The sequence below is a fragment of the Primulina eburnea genome, chromosome 11 (genome assembly GCF_022965805.1).
Source record: "Primulina eburnea isolate SZY01 chromosome 11, ASM2296580v1, whole genome shotgun sequence".
NCBI lineage: Eukaryota > Viridiplantae > Streptophyta > Magnoliopsida > Lamiales > Gesneriaceae > Primulina > Primulina eburnea.
Genome location: NC_133111.1, coordinates 9,101,243 through 9,119,032, shown reverse-complemented (window position 1 = coordinate 9,119,032; position 17,790 = coordinate 9,101,243). Strand labels below are relative to the sequence as shown.

The 17,790-nt window shown below is 40.2% G+C and overlaps 1 protein-coding gene across 1 annotated transcript; it reads left to right on the top strand.

Moving 5' to 3' along the window:
- The first annotated feature begins 15,285 nt into the window (after window positions 1-15,285).
- LOC140805364 (uncharacterized) lies at window positions 15,286-17,440 on the top strand. Its single transcript, XM_073161637.1, has 6 exons — window positions 15,286-15,680; window positions 15,770-16,218; window positions 16,361-16,509; window positions 16,614-16,852; window positions 16,968-17,086; window positions 17,250-17,440. The coding sequence occupies exons 1-6, from the start codon at window positions 15,286-15,288 to the stop codon at window positions 17,438-17,440; spliced, it is 1,542 nt and encodes a 513-aa protein (XP_073017738.1).
- Window positions 17,441-17,790: the final 350 nt, after the last annotated feature.

Below are 17,790 nucleotides of genomic sequence, written 5' to 3'. Positions count from 1 at the left end.
TATTAATCATTGATCTGTTTTGAGTGTAACACGCAGTGTTCACTGCTTCTGCCCAAAACCTTTGAGAGATACCAGAATCAGCAAACATTGTTCTAGCAGCCTCTTTAAGGGTTCGATTTCTCCTTTCAGCTACACCATTTTTCTGAGGAGTTCTAGCTGCTGAGAGCTCATGCTTAATTCCGGCATTCTCTAAATAATTTGAAAGAATTTGATTGATAAACTCAGTTCCTCGATCAGATCTGATTCTATCAATTCCAACTGATTTTTCATTTAATAGTCTTTTTAAAAGCTTAATCAGTTGAGCAGCAGTTTGGTCTTTGGACTTGAGAAATATAACCCAAGTGAATCTTGAAAAATCATCTACAACCACCAAGGTGTATTTCATTCCCCCTAAGCTCATGACTGGTATTGGACCAAATAGATTCATATGCAACAGCTCTAAGCATCGGGAAGAGGATTTACGACCCTCGTTCTTAAAAGAAGATTTGATTTGTTTACCAAACTGACATGCTGAGCAAATTTTGTCTTTGATAAAGTCCATTTTGGGCAGCCCAGTAACAAGATCGTGGTTACTCAAATATGCAATAGACTTGAAATTCAAGTGGTTTAATCTCTTATGCCACAACCAGTTTTTAGAAGATTTTGAGGCAATAAAACATACTGGTGCATAAGGTTGATCATTCCAACTGACTTTGTAAGTGTTTCCACACCTTTTGCCAGTTAGGATGATATCTTCAGTTGAGTTTTTGACTGAACAAGAATGTTTGTCAAACTGAACTGAGAATCCTTTATCGCATAGCTGACTGATACTGATCATGTAATAGCCTAGCCCGGTGTACGGTACGGTTTAAGTTTCGTATGTTTATTGGGTTATTTGGTTTAGATGTTAAGAGTTGTGTTTATTGGTTTTAGTATGGTTGGTTATTATTATTTTGTGGTATTGTTGATGTTCATGGATGGTGGTTGTATTGTATCAGCGTTTCGGTTCGATTTTAGTTGCGTTAGATTTTGTCTTGGCCGAGAGGGGACCGCACCCGCGATCCTTGCAGCAGCGCACCCGCGGTCTTGATTGCAACTTTTTGTGTAGAAATGCCGTAGACACACCGCACCCGCGGTGTATTGGTACCGCACCCGCGGTGAAGGCACCGCACCCGCGGTAAAGTTAGGACCGCACCCGCGGTCGTCGATTTCAGAATTTTGGTTGGGAGGCCGTGAGCTCAGCGCACCCGCGGTAGAGATAGAAGCGCACCCGCGGTCGCGCACAGCTCGAGATTTTAAGTGGTATAATTGGATGAGTTGACTTCATTTCTCTCATTTCACTTTCCTCTTTCTCGATTTTCTCTCCTTGGAGACTAGGGTTCTCTCATTTTCTTCCTTTCTTTTCTTTAATCCAAGCTCTTAGTTGGTGATTTGAGTTGAGATCAAGGTTCTTGGTTGTTCAAAGAGCTAAGGTAAGTCTTTTTGTTTAGTTATTTCTTTGTTTGGAGGAGATGTGATATGAGTTTGTTGATTTGGTTGGATTTATGGGTTAATTGACATGGGTTCTTGGTTATTGAGTTGTTAATGGTGTTATTTATGGTTTATTGTTGTAGGATTTCAACCAAGAGTTTAGAACCAAGGTTTCAAGTGGTTGTAAGTGGAATTTCATCCTTTGTGCTCACATGATAGTATATGTATTGTGTTTCAATGATTTTAAAGTGCTATTCCCTTCATTTGATTCATGGTTATGTATTGATTCAACTGTTTTATATATTGGAGGCATTTTATGTCTCAATTATTGAAAAGGGAATACGAGAGAAAATAGTTTGCAAAGTGTTTGTTTAAATGCCAAAGAGAGAATTCAAATTGATTTATGGATTGATAGATACATAGTCAGAGATTGCATGCAATTAGTTGATCAACGACCATAGGCTTATATCCCTCAGAGTTGTCGATTTATATCGATGGGATATAGGTAAGAGACAGAGATACTATTGATATCAATCCATACCAGAGAAAAGAGAAATATCATCGTTATTATTATTCATGCTATGATATTCATATTTCAGAGTTGATGGTATTCATGTTTTTAAAGTTATGATTTTCAGAGTATGCTATGTCTATTGCTATGTAAGAGTTCCACTTGCTGAGTTTTATACTCATTTCAGTTATTTCATGTGATGCAGATAAAAGCGATGGACCGGAACGTTGATTGTGAGACCGGGGTCATATGCATACCAAGTTGGAAGGATGATGATTTTTGGATGGCATTTTGGACATGATCATAGGAATGATATTTTGTATTTTTGTTATATCATTTGAATGATCATGTATTTACTTTTGATGTAAAGATTTTATAGAATTGTATTTGAAACTTCCTTCCATTGAAAGAAAAATTTTAAATTCCGCTGCTATTTTATTAAATTGGGTCGAGGTGTCACATTTAGTGGTATCAGAGCACCGGTTCTTGGACCAATGCATATGACTTCGTCTATTTTCAACTGTCCGGATATGTCTTCTTCTACATCTATTCATTGTTATCTATTGATTTACTTTTTGTGAGCACGTTGTAGAGTATGCCTCCTAAGAGGAAGCCGTAGAGGGTGAGGATAGTTCTTCCTCTAGAGTTGTCGATGAGTTCGGCAAGTTGTTGAAAGAGCAAGCCAAAGTCCATAGTGAGCAGATCCAGCAGTTGCTTCGGTTGCAAGGAGCTGGCCAAGGTAGAGGTCAAGTGAGAGGTCAAGTTGCCCAAGCTGTTAGTACCGATGGGATCTTTTCTGCTTTCAAGAGGATGGATCTACCAGAATTTGCAGGTAGCACTGATCCGTTAGTGGCCGTAGAGTGGATCAAGGCACTCGAGGCTTTCTTTGATCATCTCAACTACGAGGACAAAGACAAAATCAGTTGTGCAGTGTTTATGCTGGTCAAGGCTGCACGTATTTGGTGGAATGCGACCAAGGTTAGTGTTGATCTACCGGCTTTGAAGTGGTCAGAGTTCACCGATCTTTTCTATGACAAGTACTTCCCAGACGCACTTCGAGCTAGGAAGGTGACGGAGTTCTTGGAGCTTCGACAGGGAAGCATGAATGTTGATGAGTACATCTTGAAGTTTGAGGAGGGCTGTCTGTTTGCCCCGTACATTGCTTCCAACGACAAGGACAAAGGTGCTCATTTCATTCGAGGCCTTAGAGCGGAGATCAGAAGAGATATCAACATGTCCAAGGCTGTGACGTTCAAGGAAATCGTGTCTAAGGCTTTGTTAGTCGAGCAGGACGAGAAAGACATTGCCAGGGAGAGACAGGCTAGACAGCAGGCCATTGCTCAGAGGGGGTCAGGGCTCGAACCAAAGAGGAAAAGATCGTTTCAAGGGGAAAGGCAAGATAGAGCCGAGTCCTAAACCACCGGCAGTCCCATTTGATCCCGAGAAACCTTTGTGTCCCAAGTGCAGTCGTCATCATCGGGGAGAGTGCAGATTTGACACTCATACTTGTTATCGTTGTGGCACTGCAGGCCACATTGCCAAAGACTGTCCAAGGGGAGCGAGTAAAGAGAAGGTTCAGGGTCGCATCTTTACCATGACGAAGGAAGATATAAACTATGATTCTTCTGTGATCTCTAGCACTATTTTAATTTCAGGCAGAGTAGCTACGACTTTGATTGATACAGGTGCTACTCATTCTTTTATGTCTGAATTGTTTTTGAGATCTTTGGGTATAGTTCCTTCTGTTCTTCCCCTCTAGTTCAATGTTGTATTACCTTCGGGGGATGTGTTGTGCCCGACATCTATTGTGTATACGTGCTCTGTTCAAATCGATGAGCGAGTGGTTTATGCTGACTTGATTGTTATCCCGATGGTTGCATTTGATATTATTCTTGGCATGGATTGGCTTTCGACCTATCGTGCAATGATTTATTGCGTTGCTAAGACGGTGACTTTTGCAGATGATGGCAATAGGGAAGGTATGCTCGCCAGTGCAGGTACTTCGCTGGTCCTTCCTTTTATTTCTTATCTTGAGGCTGAGAAGTTGTTGTGTAGAGGTTGTGATGGGTTTTTGGCTTCGATTGTTGATGTGGATAGAATGGTTAAGTTGAATATTGATGATATTGATGTGGTGAGAGAGTTTGCTGATGTTTTCGAGGATGATGTGCCGGGTTTGCCGTCGGACAGAGATGTGTAGTTTGTGATTGATTTGGTTCCAGGTACGGTTCCTATTTCTAAGGCTCCGTATAGGATGGCCCCTACCGAGATGAAAGAGTTGAAGACGCAGTTGCAAGATCTTTTGGATAAAGGTTTCATTCGACCGAGTTCTTCACCTTGGGGAGCCCCGGTTCTTTTCGTCAAGAAGAAAGATGGGTCGTTGCGGCTTTGTATTGATTATAGGGAGCTCAACAAGGTGACTATCAAGAATAAGTATCCGTTACCACGGATAGATGATTTGTTGGATCAGTTGCAAGGGGCTACCGTGTTCTCGAAGATTGATCTGCGATCTGGCCATTATCAGTTGAGGGTTAGGGAGTCTGATATCCCTAAGACAGCGTTCCGGACCAGGTACGGTCATTATGAATTTCTTGTGATGTCTTTCGGTCTGACCAATGCTCCTTCAGTCTTCATGGACCTGATGAACCGTGTGTTCAAGCCGTATTTGGATAGCTTCGTCATTGTTTTCATCGACGACATTTTGATCTATTCCAAGACCAAAGAGCTTCATGCAGAGCACGTCAGAGTTGTTCTTCAGTTGTTGAGAGAAAAGAGGCTGTATGCTAAGTTGAAGAAGTGTGAGTTCTGGTTGGAGCAGATTTCTTTTCTAGGCCATGTCATTTCGAAGGATGGTATAGCTGTTGATCCAGCGAAGATTGAGGCGATTCAGAAGTGGCCTATTCCTACCACTGTATCGGAGGTACGCAGTTTCCTTGGTTTGGCGGGTTATTATCGTCGTTTCATTTCAGGCTTTTCCAAGATTGCCCTGCCATTGTCCAATCTGACGAGGAAGACTGTGAAGTTCGAGTGGTCCAATGATTGCCAAAGTGGATTCCAGGAGTTGAAGGATAAGTTGACGACAGCTCCTGTTCTTTCACTACCCAGTGGTTCAGAGGATTTTGTTGTGTATACCGATGCGTCGAAGAAGGGTCTTGGTGCAGTGCTGATGCAACGTGGTAAGGTCATAGCTTATGCTTCTCGCCAGTTGAAGGACTACGAGAAGAATTATCCGACGCACGATTTGGAGCTGGCAGCTGTGGTTTTCGCCCTGAAGATTTGGAGACATTATTTGTATGGCGAAAAGTGTGAAATTTTCACGGACCACAAGAGTTTGAAGTATTTGTTCTCTCAGAAAGAGCTCAACATGCGACAGAGACGGTGGTTGGAGCTTGTCAAAGACTATGATGTGACGATCAGTTACCACCCAGGGAAAGCGAATGTTGTAGAGGATGCTTTGAGCCGTAAGTCGAGTTCTTCCTTGAGTTCGATGATTCAGCGGCCGTTACTGTTAGACTTGCAGAGAGAGGAGATAGCTTTGGTGGTTCCAGGGACCATTGCTCGTTTTTCAGCGTTGGTTATTCGGGCTACTTTGACGGACAGGATCCGTAGAGAGCAGGCTGTTGATGTTCAGTTGGCAGAGATGAGAGCTAGAGCAGAGGAGAGAGGTAATTCAGAGTTTGGGGTGAATGGAGATGGTTTGACGATTTTCAGAGGCCGTATTTATGTTTCTGTTGGTGATGATATTCGGCGAGACGTCTTGATAGAGGCACATACCGCGCCATATTCGATACATCCAGGTAGCACCAAGATGTATCAGAATCTTCGTAGACTCTACTGGTGGCCAGGTATGAAGAAAGATATTGCCATATTTATTTCTCAGTGCCTAACTTGTCAGCAGGTGAAGATCGAGCACCAGAGACCTGCTGGGACATTGTTGTCATTGCCGATTCCTCAATGGAAATGAGAGCATATTACAATGGATTTCGTGACTGGTCTTCCCAGGACGCAGAAAGGTTTTAACTCTATTTGGGTTATTGTTGATCGGTTGACCAAGTCAGCGCACTTTCTTCCAGTCAAGACGACGTATTCCATGAATCAGTATACCGAAGAGTACATAGCAGAGATTGTTAGACTTCATGGTGTTCCTGTGTCAATCGTGTCTGATCGTGACCCTAGATTTACTTCAGAGTTTTAGAAGAGTTTGCACAGAGCTATGGGTTCACGGTTAGCATTTAGTACAGCATATCATCCCCAGAGCGACGGTCAATCAGAGAGAGTTATTCAGATTCTAGAGGATATGCTCAGAGCTTGTACTATCGATTATCCTGGTAGCTGGGATTCCAAATTGCCTCTTGTTGAGTTCACATATAATAACAATTACCAAGCGACGATTGGTATGGCACCATATGAAGCACTTTATGGCAGGAAATGTAGATCTCCCTTGTATTGGGATGAGGTTGGCGAGAGGAAGATGTTGGGTCCTGAGTTGGTCCAACAGACGGCTGATGTTGTTGCAGTTATTCGAGAGAGGATGAAGAAAGCGCAGTCGAGACAGAAGAGCTATGCAGATGTGCGTCGCAGACCGTTGCAGTTTGAGGTTGGCGACCATGTGTTCTTGAAGATTGCACCTCTTAAGGGTGTGATGCGGTTTGGCAAGAAGGGCAAGTTGAGTCCTAGATTTATTGGCCTGTTTGAGATCTTGGATAGAGTCGGTGATCGAGCTTACAGGTTAGCCCTACCGCCAGATCTTGACAGAGTTCATAACGTTTTTCATGTGTCTATGCTCAGGAAGTATATTGCGAATCCTTCCCATGTTCTTCGCCACGAGCCATTGGATTTGACGCCGAATTTGACTTATCAAGAGATTCCGGTCCAGATTCTGCATAGCAGAGTTAGAGTATTGAGGAACAAAGAGATTGGCATTGTTAAAGTCCTTTGGAGGAATCAATTGATCGAAGAGGCCACGTGGGAACCAGAGGATGAGATGAGAGAGAAGTATCCTAAGTTGTTCGTACACTGACGTCAATTTCGAGGACGAAATTCCCTTAAGGAGGGGAGATTGTAATAGCCTAGCCCGGTGTACGGTACGGTTTAAGTTTCGTATGTTTATTGGGTTATTTGGTTTAGATGTTAAGAGTTGTGTTTATTGGTTTTAGTATGGTTGGTTATTATTATTTTGTGGTATTGTTGATGTTCATGGATGGTGGTTGTATTGTATCAGCGTTTCGGTTCGATTTTAGTTGCGTTAGATTTTGTCTTGGCCGAGAGGGGACCGCACCCGCGATCCTTGCAGCAGCGCACCCGCGGTCTTGATTGCAACATTTTGTGTAGAAATGCCGTAGACACACCGCACCCGCGGTAAAGTTAGGACCGCACCCGCGGTCGTCGATTTCAGAATTTTGGTTGGGAGGCCGTGAGCTCAGCGCACCCGCGGTCGCGCACAGCTCGAGATTTTAAGTGGTATAATTGGATGAGTTGACTTCATTTCTCTCATTTCACTTTCCTCTTTCTCGATTTTCTCTCCTTGGAGACTAGGGTTCTCTCATTTTCTTCCTTTCTTTTCTTTAATCCAAGCTCTTAGTTGGTGATTTGAGTTGAGATCAAGGTTCTTGGTTGTTCAAAGAGCTAAGGTAAGTCTTTTGGTTTAGTTATTTCTTTGTTTGGAGGAGATGTGATATGGGTTTGTTGATTTGGTTGGATTTATGGGTTAATTGACATGGGTTCTTGGTTATTGAGTTGTTAATGGTGTTATTTATGGTTTATTGTTGTAGGATTTCAACCAAGAGTTTAGAACCAAGGTTTCAAGTGGTTGTAAGTGGAATTTCATCCTTTGTGCTCACATGATAGTATATGTATTGTGTTCAATGATTTTAAAGTGCTATTCCCTTCTTTTGATTCATGGTTATGTATTGATTCACTTGTTTTATATATTGGAGGCATTTTATGTCTCAATTATTGAAAAGGGAATACGAGAGAAAAGAGTTTGCAAAGTGTTTGTTTAAATGTCAAAGAGAGAATTCAAATTGATTTATGGATTGATAGATACATAGTCAGAGATTGCATACAATTAGTTGATCAACGACCATAGGCTTATATCCCTCAGAGTTGTCGATTTATATCGATGGGATATAGGTAAGAGACAGAGATACTATTGATATCAATCCATACCAGAGAAAAGAGAAATATCATCGTTATTATTATTCATGCTATGATATTCATATTTCAGAGTTGATGGTATTCATGTTTTTAAAGCTATGATTTTCAGAGTATGCTATGTCTATTGCTATGTAAGAGTTCCACTTGCTGAGTTTTATACTCATTTCAGTTATTTCATGTGATGCAGATAAAAGCGACGGACCGGAACGTTGATTGTGAGACCGGGGTCATATGCATAGCAATTTGGAAGGATGATGATTTTTGGATGGCATTTTGGACATGATCATAGGAATGATATTTTGTAATTTTGTTATATCTTTTGAATGATCATGTATTTACTTTTGATGTAAAGATTTTATAGAATTGTATTTGAAACTTCCTTCCATTGAAAGAAAAATTTTAAATTCCGTTGCTATTTTATTAAATTGGGTCGAGGTGTCACAGATCAGATTATACTTAAGATTCTCAACTAATAATACATCATTAATGGTGAAGTTACCATGGATAAGCTTATCTTTACCCACAGTTTTACCTTTAGAATTATCTCCAAAACTGATGTTTGGTCTAGTGTATTTGACCAGTTGAGACAATAAATTTGAATCTCCTGTCATGTGGCGTGAACATCCACTATCCAAGTACCATATAGATTCAAAGCTTGTACCTGTTACCTGCAATCACACACAAGATAAGATTTTGGTACCCCTTTTTCTATTTGTGTCCAAAGTTGATTAGTCCTTTAGGAATCCAGACTTGGATCAATCTAACTGACCGTCCAGTTGCTGTATTCCAGATGGTCTTTCCCTGTTTGTGTGTGCAGGAGATACAACATGTGATTTGCCCTTTTTCAACTGATTGTTCAGCCAGTATCTTTTCTGAACTGGCTTGCTGTTGTAGTAATTTGAGTAGCCAATAGAGTAATTTTTTCTGAAAATTTTCGGTTGCTGACTTCGAGAGTCAGTCACAGCTTTTGGGCTATAACCAATTCCACATCTTTTGCCCTTGTTCACACTTTGAGTTGGCTGTTCAATCAGTTTACTTGACTCATCTTGTTCTTGTGCCATAACTGATTTTACAAAGTGAATGTATTTCCCTTTGTTTATATTCAGTTTTGGCTGAGTATCTTTGGAAGACGAATCATCTTTACTACAGAATCCTAAACCAGTTTTATCAGTAACTGATTTATGAGAATTCTGTATATCAGTTAAAGCATCAGACGATTTGTTCCAAGCCTGAATAAGCTCAGTGTGCTTTGAATTTTCAAGCAACAACTCTTGAATCATTAATTGATCCCTGCTTCTTTCATTTCTGAGCTCAGCAATTTCCCTTTTTAGACTCAACATATCAACTGATTCATCAGTTTTTGTTTTATCGTCTTTGGGATCATTTTGCTTCGCTCTGGCTTTTTCAAACGATAAAGCAAGCTTTTGATACTCATTAACCATGTCATGCAATGTCGAAATAAGTTCTTCTCTGATAAAATCAGTTGAACTAAAATCAAATACCTGTTGACTGCTGGACTTTAGTTCTGTATCAGCAGCCATCAGACATTTTACTTCTTCTTCATCGTCACTAGAACTGCATGAAGTTTCTGGTTCTGATTCCTCGCTGTCAGTGTCTGCCCATTTGGCTCTGCTATCTTCAGCTAGAAGTACTTCATGTTTCTTTCTGTAAGGCTTCTTGTCGTCCTTAGATCTCCTCTTGTGCTCATACACTTTCTTCTTTCTTTCAGTTGAAACTTGAATGTCCTTCTTGGGTTTGGGACAATCAGCAATATAATGACCTGGTTTGCCACAGTTGTAGCATGCATTTGACTCTTCTCTGGAGTTGTTTCTTTGATAGTTCTTTTGAAAATTCCCTTGGTTCTTCCTCATGAATCTTCCAAACTTCTTTATGAACAATGACATGGCATCATTGCTTAGTTGATCAGCAGCTTTCTCAACTGAACCAGTTGGTTCTGTTCTTATAGCAGTTAAGGCGGTAGTAGTTGCTGGGGTAGATGGTTCTCCCTCTCGAGTTTGCAGTTCAAACTCATATGCTTTCAAGTCAGCGAATAGGTCATGGAGTTCAACTTTGTTTAGATCTTTAGACTCCCTCATTGCCATGGTTTTCACATCCCATTCCTTGGGAAGACCTCTGATTATTTTCAATGCAACTTCTTTATTTGAATACACCTTTCCAAGTGCATTAAGTTCGTTGATGATGCAGCTGGTTCTTTCATCATATTCATGCATTGTTTCTCCAATTTTCATTCTGATGTTGTCGAACTTCTGCACGGCAACAGAAAGTTTGTTTTCTTTGGTTTGTTCGTTGCCTTCGCAAAGCTGAATTAACTTCTCCCAAATATCTTTGGCTGTCTTGCACATCTTGATTTTACTGAACGTTACTTTGTCCAGTGTTTTGTACAATATGTCCTTTGCTACATTATCTAGATTTGCTTTCCTCTTGTCCTCAGCAGTCCACTCATCTCTAGGCTTTTCAATTTTGTGCGGTGCCCCATCTGTGATTGCAACTGCTGTATTGGCTTTCAAAATCTTCATGGGTCCGTCAGTTATAACGTACCACATGTCATCATCCTGAGCAGCTAGATGAGCCTGCATCTCGATCTTCCAATAGTCAAAGTCTTCTCTTGAGAACATAGGAATCTTGTTGAATGAAGACATAGTGAACAGTTTAAGTAAGATAATCTTTGATAGGATATAACTATGCTCTGATACCACTTGATATGATCGGTTAAACGAATAAAGAGTGTTTAAAAGGGGGGTTGAATAAACACTGCTCGATTTTAAAATATTCTTCGACAATATGAGTTCAGTTCTGTTACAAACTGAAACTAAATATCCCGTCGGTCAACAACAATCAGTTAAACTGAATAAAACAGTTGCGGAAAACTAACTGACTGAAAGATAGAGTATCTAACTGAGAGTCGTAACTGAAGTAATGACACAATAAATTTCTGGATGTTCGGAGAATTGAATAACTCCTACGTCACCCCTTCTATCACGAAGATAGGATATCCACTAAAAGACTTTGATCAAATACACGACACTGTACTGACCCACTTCAGTTTGGACTTATCACTTTGCCAAAACTGAAACTCTTAGCATACAACACTTTTATAGATCGTAACTGATCTTAGCAGAACTTAGAAAATCTATTAAAGATTACAAATTGCTATATAAGCTCGAGAATGTAGTCTTGAACACTACTGATATGACTAATAAGCGTGAGCTTTGATTTCTGATTGCAAGTAGATATTTTTGCGGCGTAACAGCAAGTAGAACAGGATAACTGAAAGTCGGGGGTTCTTCAGTTGCTGTTCTTCGACTATTTATAGGCTCTTCTCTTAACGGTAACATTAAAGAATGTTTGAATATTCTAACCGTTGATTGCCACGTCGATATATTCTGACAATCGTACACTGTTCATTCTGCAATGCGGCGTTCTACTACAAGTTGCAGGTATATGTACTATTTTGTCTGTTGTCGCTTTCAACTGATGACGTGTACAACTGAGAGGTCAGCTGGTAATCGAATCAGTTGCCGAGAATGAACTTCAGTTGTATAGAACAGTTGACTGAGTTCAGTTGGTGTTCAGTTGATGAGCAGTTCAGTTGTTAAGTTCAGTTGGTGTTCAGTTGATGAGCAGTTCAGTTGGTGAGTCTTTTTGTCAAAGCATCGGAATTAAGTTTCCAACAGGATTGATTCTGGTTCTACAATCCATGTTACAAATACTTTGCAGGATATGCAAAACCTAAGGAAGCCAATAGAAAATGAGCGAAGCATATATTCAAGAAACAAGATGTCTTCGCATGTGGAAGCTATTGAGACTTGTTGCCTAGTGTTGAATAGTGGTTATATTTTAAAATTAGAAAAGACCTTTTATGTTCCTAGTTTTTCTAGGAATTTAATTTCAGTTTCAAAACTTGTACCTCTTGGTTATTCATTTCAGTTTTTGGATAAATCAATAAATTTGTTTTATAAATCAAATCTTATTGGAAATGGTACAATGGTTGATGGTCTTTTCTCTATTTCTTTACAAAATAATAACACCACTATGCATGTTCAGGGAGGTATTAAAAGATGTGTTATAGATGAAGATTCCTCTATATTGTGGCACAGGAGATTGGGACACATCTCCATAGAGAGAATTAAAAGATTAGTAAATATGGAGTACTTAGTACTTTAGATTTTACTGATTTTGATAATTGTGTGGACTGCATTAAGGGAAAGCAGACCAATAAGTTTAAAAAGGGTGCCAAGAGGAGTACAGAAATATTAGAAATCATACATTCAGATATTTGTTGTCCAGATATGGATATGCAAAGTCCGAAATACTTCATCTCTTTCATTGATGATTATTCACGATACATGTATATCTACATGCTTCATAAAAAAAACGAAGCATTTGAAGCCTTTAAGGTTTTTAAGGCTGAAGTGGAGAAGCAATGTGGAAAATATATTAAGATCGTGAGAACTGATAGAGGTGGAGAATATTATGGTAGATACACTGAGAATGGACAAGCACCTGGTCCGTTTGCGAAGTTTCTCCAAGAACATGGGATTGTTGCCCAATATACTATGCCTGGTTCTCCAGACCAAAATGGCGTAGCTGAGAGGAGAAACCGAACATTATTGGACATGGTGAGGAGCATGTTAAGTAGCTCAAAACTTCCTAAATCCTTGTGGATTGAAGCTCTTAAGACAGCTGTGTATATATTAAATCGAGTTCCAACTAAGGCTGTCCCAAAGACGCCGTTTGAGTTATTTAAAGGTTGGAAACCGAGTTTGCAACATATACGCGTTTGGGTTGTTGATAAGCACGAATTATATATTGCATTTTAGGGGTTCTATTTTGTCATATTCGTGCTTATCTGGGATTTTTATTCCGAGTTTTGCGCTTATTTCGTCTCATTATGGCTATTTGCAGGTTTGACCAAAAGAGGGTGAAAGCCAAAGAAATGAAAGAAAAGTCAAGCCTCGCAATGCCACATCAGAAATACGCGGAAAAATAGGAGAGAACACAAAAATTGGATAACAAAGACCTATACACGGACCCCGGAGACGGGTCCGTGTCATTCAACCATGAAAGAAGAATTCAGCCGAAGAAGCACGGACCCAGACACGGACCCCGGAGACAGGTCCGTGCCATTCAATTGCCGATACACTACTTACAGAGTCTACACGGACCCAGAGACGGACCTCGACACGGGGTCCGTGTCCAATATTCCGAAAAGAAAGTTTTGATCGAGTCTACACAGACCCTTCTCTGGATGCAGGCACGGGGTCCGTGCCGTTGATATCAGATCGAGATTTTGGCGAAGATTTGCTCGGAATTTTTGGGAGGAAATAAAAAGGAAAACCTAACAAAAAAAAGGGATTATCGAATTTTGGGGAGAGAGCAGCCGACTTTGGAGGAGAAAAGGCGCGATCTTTCAGACTCTTGAAGACGGCGACGACTTGGGAGAAACGAGAGAAAAAGATAGCGCAATTTACACGCAAGATCCGCGCACCGTCATTGAGATTTTTCTTCTCTTTTATTTTCTTAATTTCAGACATGAATTCAAACATTAAATTTGATTTTAGTTTTGAATTTATGGAGTAGTTTCTCTTGTGATCGGGACCACGATAGGGACAAACGACTGATTTTGTTTATTCGTTGAATTGTTTGATTTATAAAATTATTTTATGTTATTGATTAATGTTTGCGTAAATTTCGTGCTTTTAATCTGGCCAATTATTTGCATGTTTGTTGTTCAATCTTGACTCGAAAGAGAATAGATTGAATTTAACTTCAAATACATTAATCAACGCACGGTTAAACCGACTAGAAGTAGTATTCGGTTTCAGTGTGCGGTTTTAGGCGACAGCTGTAATTCTATCGTTGATAAATGCATTTTTGTTTAATTAAATTCAATTAGAAATAATTGGACTGTTAAATAAAAATAGGGTTATAAATTCTAGAAATAGATTTATAATTAACTCAGAGAATTGCATCGTGACATCGAAATAATCTGTGGTTAAAGAATTCCAGTGCATGATATTAATCAGAGTTTGTTACCGTCGTGTGTTCTCGGTCATTTTATTTAAATCTGAAAATCCCCAAGTCCAAGCTTCTCTGAAATTTGATTTTAGTCGTTAATTTAGCATAAATTAGTTTAAAATTTACTTAGTTTGAATAATAATCAAATCGATCGTTATTATTTGCCTAGATTAAATAGAATAATTCAATCTTAGTAATTAAATAATAGTCTCTGTGGGATCGATACTTGGACATTTCGTTCATTTACTATAACTTGACCTAGTCCGTTTGCTAGAATTTTTCCCACCCGAAATTTCTCGGTCAAGTTTTTGGCGCCGTTGCATGGGACTATTTATTGATATTAGGATAAATTATTTGTTTGAGACTAGGCTTTTATTCCTAGCTTTAAATTTTCCATTCTTCCTTTAGTATTTTAATTAACTTTGTTTCAGCTTTTTATACTCTTTTGGAGCTTAAATCGTGCACTTAAATTTTTGATTTCAGGGGTTAGCTAGTGTTATATGAGCCGTGCTCACGACGTCAGGAATCTAGTGCCACTTGATCTTGAGATTGAAAGCACTCTCCGCAGTATCCGCAGAGCTCGAAGGAACAACAACTTGACTCTGGAGTTTGAATCTGAAGCGGAATCTGAAATAGGACCGTAAACTAGAGGTTGAGGAAATGGCCAGAGAAGAGGATAATCGTACGTTGATGGAACTTCATCGACCCGCGTTCGGAGGTTATGGGTCTAGTATTGTGCGTCCTACAATACAGGCAAATACATTTGAGCTTAAACCGGGCATCATCAGATGATCCAACTTCAACTCAAATTTGAAGGATCACCTTCCGAAGATCCCAATGCCCATCTATAAAATTTTCTGTCAATCTGTGATACAATCAATTGCAATAGGGTGAGTAGTGATGTCATTCGTCTCAGACTATTTCCATTCTCCCTGCAAGGAGACGCTATGGAATGGCTTCGTGATCTGCCAGCTGGTTCCATCACTACATGTGATGGATTAGTTGAGGTATTCTTACATAGGTACTTTCCCCCAACTAAAATTACACAATTGCGGAATGAGATCACATCTTTCAGGCAGAGAGATGGGGAATCACTGAATTCAGCATGAGCAAGATTCAAAAAGATGTTGAGAATGTGCCCTAGACATGGTTTCTCGACAGGTCAGCAGGTTGAGACATTTTATTACGGGGCAGATTCAGCTGTGAGATCTATGCTTGATGCGGCAGCCAACGGAAGCTTATATAGGAAAACTCCAACCGCAGCACTTGAAATCATATCGAATATGGCGGAAAGCAATGTGGGTTGGCAAGATAACCGAAGGGAGAAGAAGGTCGGATTCCTTGAGATAGATGCTTTGACAACAATTACAGCGAAACTTGATGGATTGACACATCAGATGGCACAGTTACAAGCACAGAAGTTAATACCATTCAAGTCAGTGAATCAGATTCAAGGAAGTGATGAAATGGTTGGTGGTTCATCTAGTGACATGCCATTCATGCCAGATATGTCTTGTGAGGGAATACAGTGCTTGGAGGGGATTCAGTAGATTTTGTGGGAAACCAGGGCCGTCAGCAATATAATCCATACAGTTTCTCATAAAATCCTGGCTGGAGGAATCATCCGAATTTTGGGTGGAGACCGTCAGAAAATTCTTTTGAGCCACTGCAGTTTAATCCTCCACAACATCCTACACAGCAAAAGCCTCCTCAGCAACCACCTAAACCTCCGCAAGGTGCTGGACCGTCTATGCCACCCAGCTTCAAGCCACAGGATAGCAAGTCAAACCTTGAGGACATGCTTGCAAAATACATAGCCGGGAATGAGATGAGATGGCAAAACCATGATGCCATGATGCAAAGAGTGGAGACGCAACTAGGGCAGTTAGCGACACAAATGGCTACACGAGCTCCGGGTACACTACCTAGTGACACGGAAAAGAATCCAAAAGGTGTCAATGCAGTCACAACGACGTATCCCATAAAGCAGGAAGTAGTCGATGTTGAAGCAGATGTGAAGGAGAAGGAATTATCCAAGCAAAGGTCAGAGGACGCAAGGGAAAAAGGTAAGTCCCTAAACTCAAACTCCAATATTGATATTAATTCACTCCCTTTTCCCCCAAAGAGCTAAGCAACTGCAATTGGATACTCAATTTTCAAAATTTCTTGAAATTTTCAAAAAGCTGCATATAAATATCCCATTTGCAGAAGCTTTAGCTCAAATGCCCTCGTATGCAAAATTTCTTAAAGAGATCTTATCAAACAAGAGAAAATTAGTTGATTTTGATACAGTTAAGCTTTCGGAGGATTGCTCTGCGCTTCTACAAAATAAAGTACCCCGAAGCTTAAGGATCCAGGTAGTTTCTCTATTCCTTGCACTATTGGAAGTTCATTCTTTAGCAAGGCGCTATGTGATTTAGGTGCAAGCATTAATTTAATGCCTTATTCATGTTTTGAGAAGCTAGGAATAGGTGAAGTGAAGCCGACTACAATTTCCCTACAATTGGCTGATAGATCTATTAAATACCCTAGGGGAATAGTGGAGGATGTCTTAGTGAAGGTTGACAAGTTTATTTTCCCAGTGGACTTTGTGGTGTTAGATATGGAAGAGGATCGTGAGATTCCTCTTATTTTAGGGAGACCATTCTTAGCCACCGGGAAAGCTTTGATAGATGTGCAAAAAGGTGAATTAGTCTTGAGGTTTAATGAAGAGAGTGTCATATTCAATGTTTTTTAGTCCATCAAATATCCTAATGATACGTCTGATTGTTTTCGAATTGATGCTACTGATGATTTTGTTGAGTGTGATTTACAGGGAGGCTGAGGACCCTTTGGAGGTTTTCTTAACTCATTCATCGCCACAAGAATTGGGAAATCAAGAGCTTGATGAATGTATCTCCTATTTGGAGGCAGGCATACCACTGTCGAAAACAGGTAAACTCTAGGATTGGGGAGCTTGGGCATGTCCCAAGACCTTTAAAGTCATCCATCGAAGAAGCCCCGATCCTAGAGATGAAACATCTTCCTTCGCACTTAAAATATCTGTTTTTGCTTGATAATGATAAATTGCCAGTAATTGTTTCATCTACTTTGACAGGTAAGGAGGAAGAAAAGCTGTTGCGAGTGTTGAGGGACAACATAAAAGCCATCGGCTGGAGCATCACAGACATTAAGGGGATCAGCTCTTCTATGTGTATGCACAAGATTCTGATGGAGGCCGATCACAAGACATCTACTCAGCCCCAAAGACGTCTAAACCCAGCCATGCAAGAGGTGGTGAAGAAATAGGTGATTAAGCTACTGGACGCATGTATTATCTACCCGATTTATGATAGTAGGTGGGTGAGTCCAGTACAAGTTGTTCCAAAGAAAGGTGGGATCACTGTTGTGAAAAATGATAATAATGAGTTAATTCCCACGAGAATTGTTACAGGGTGGCGTGTTTGCATCGATTATAGAAAACTTAATGACGCCACCCGTAAAGATCATTTCTCCCCTCCCGTTTATTGATCAAATGTTAGAAAGGTTAGCTGGCCATTCTTTTTATTGTTTTCTGGATGGTTATTCTGGTTATATGCAAATTCCCATTGACACTGAAGATCAGGAGAAAACCACTTTTACTTGTCCTTATGGGACAT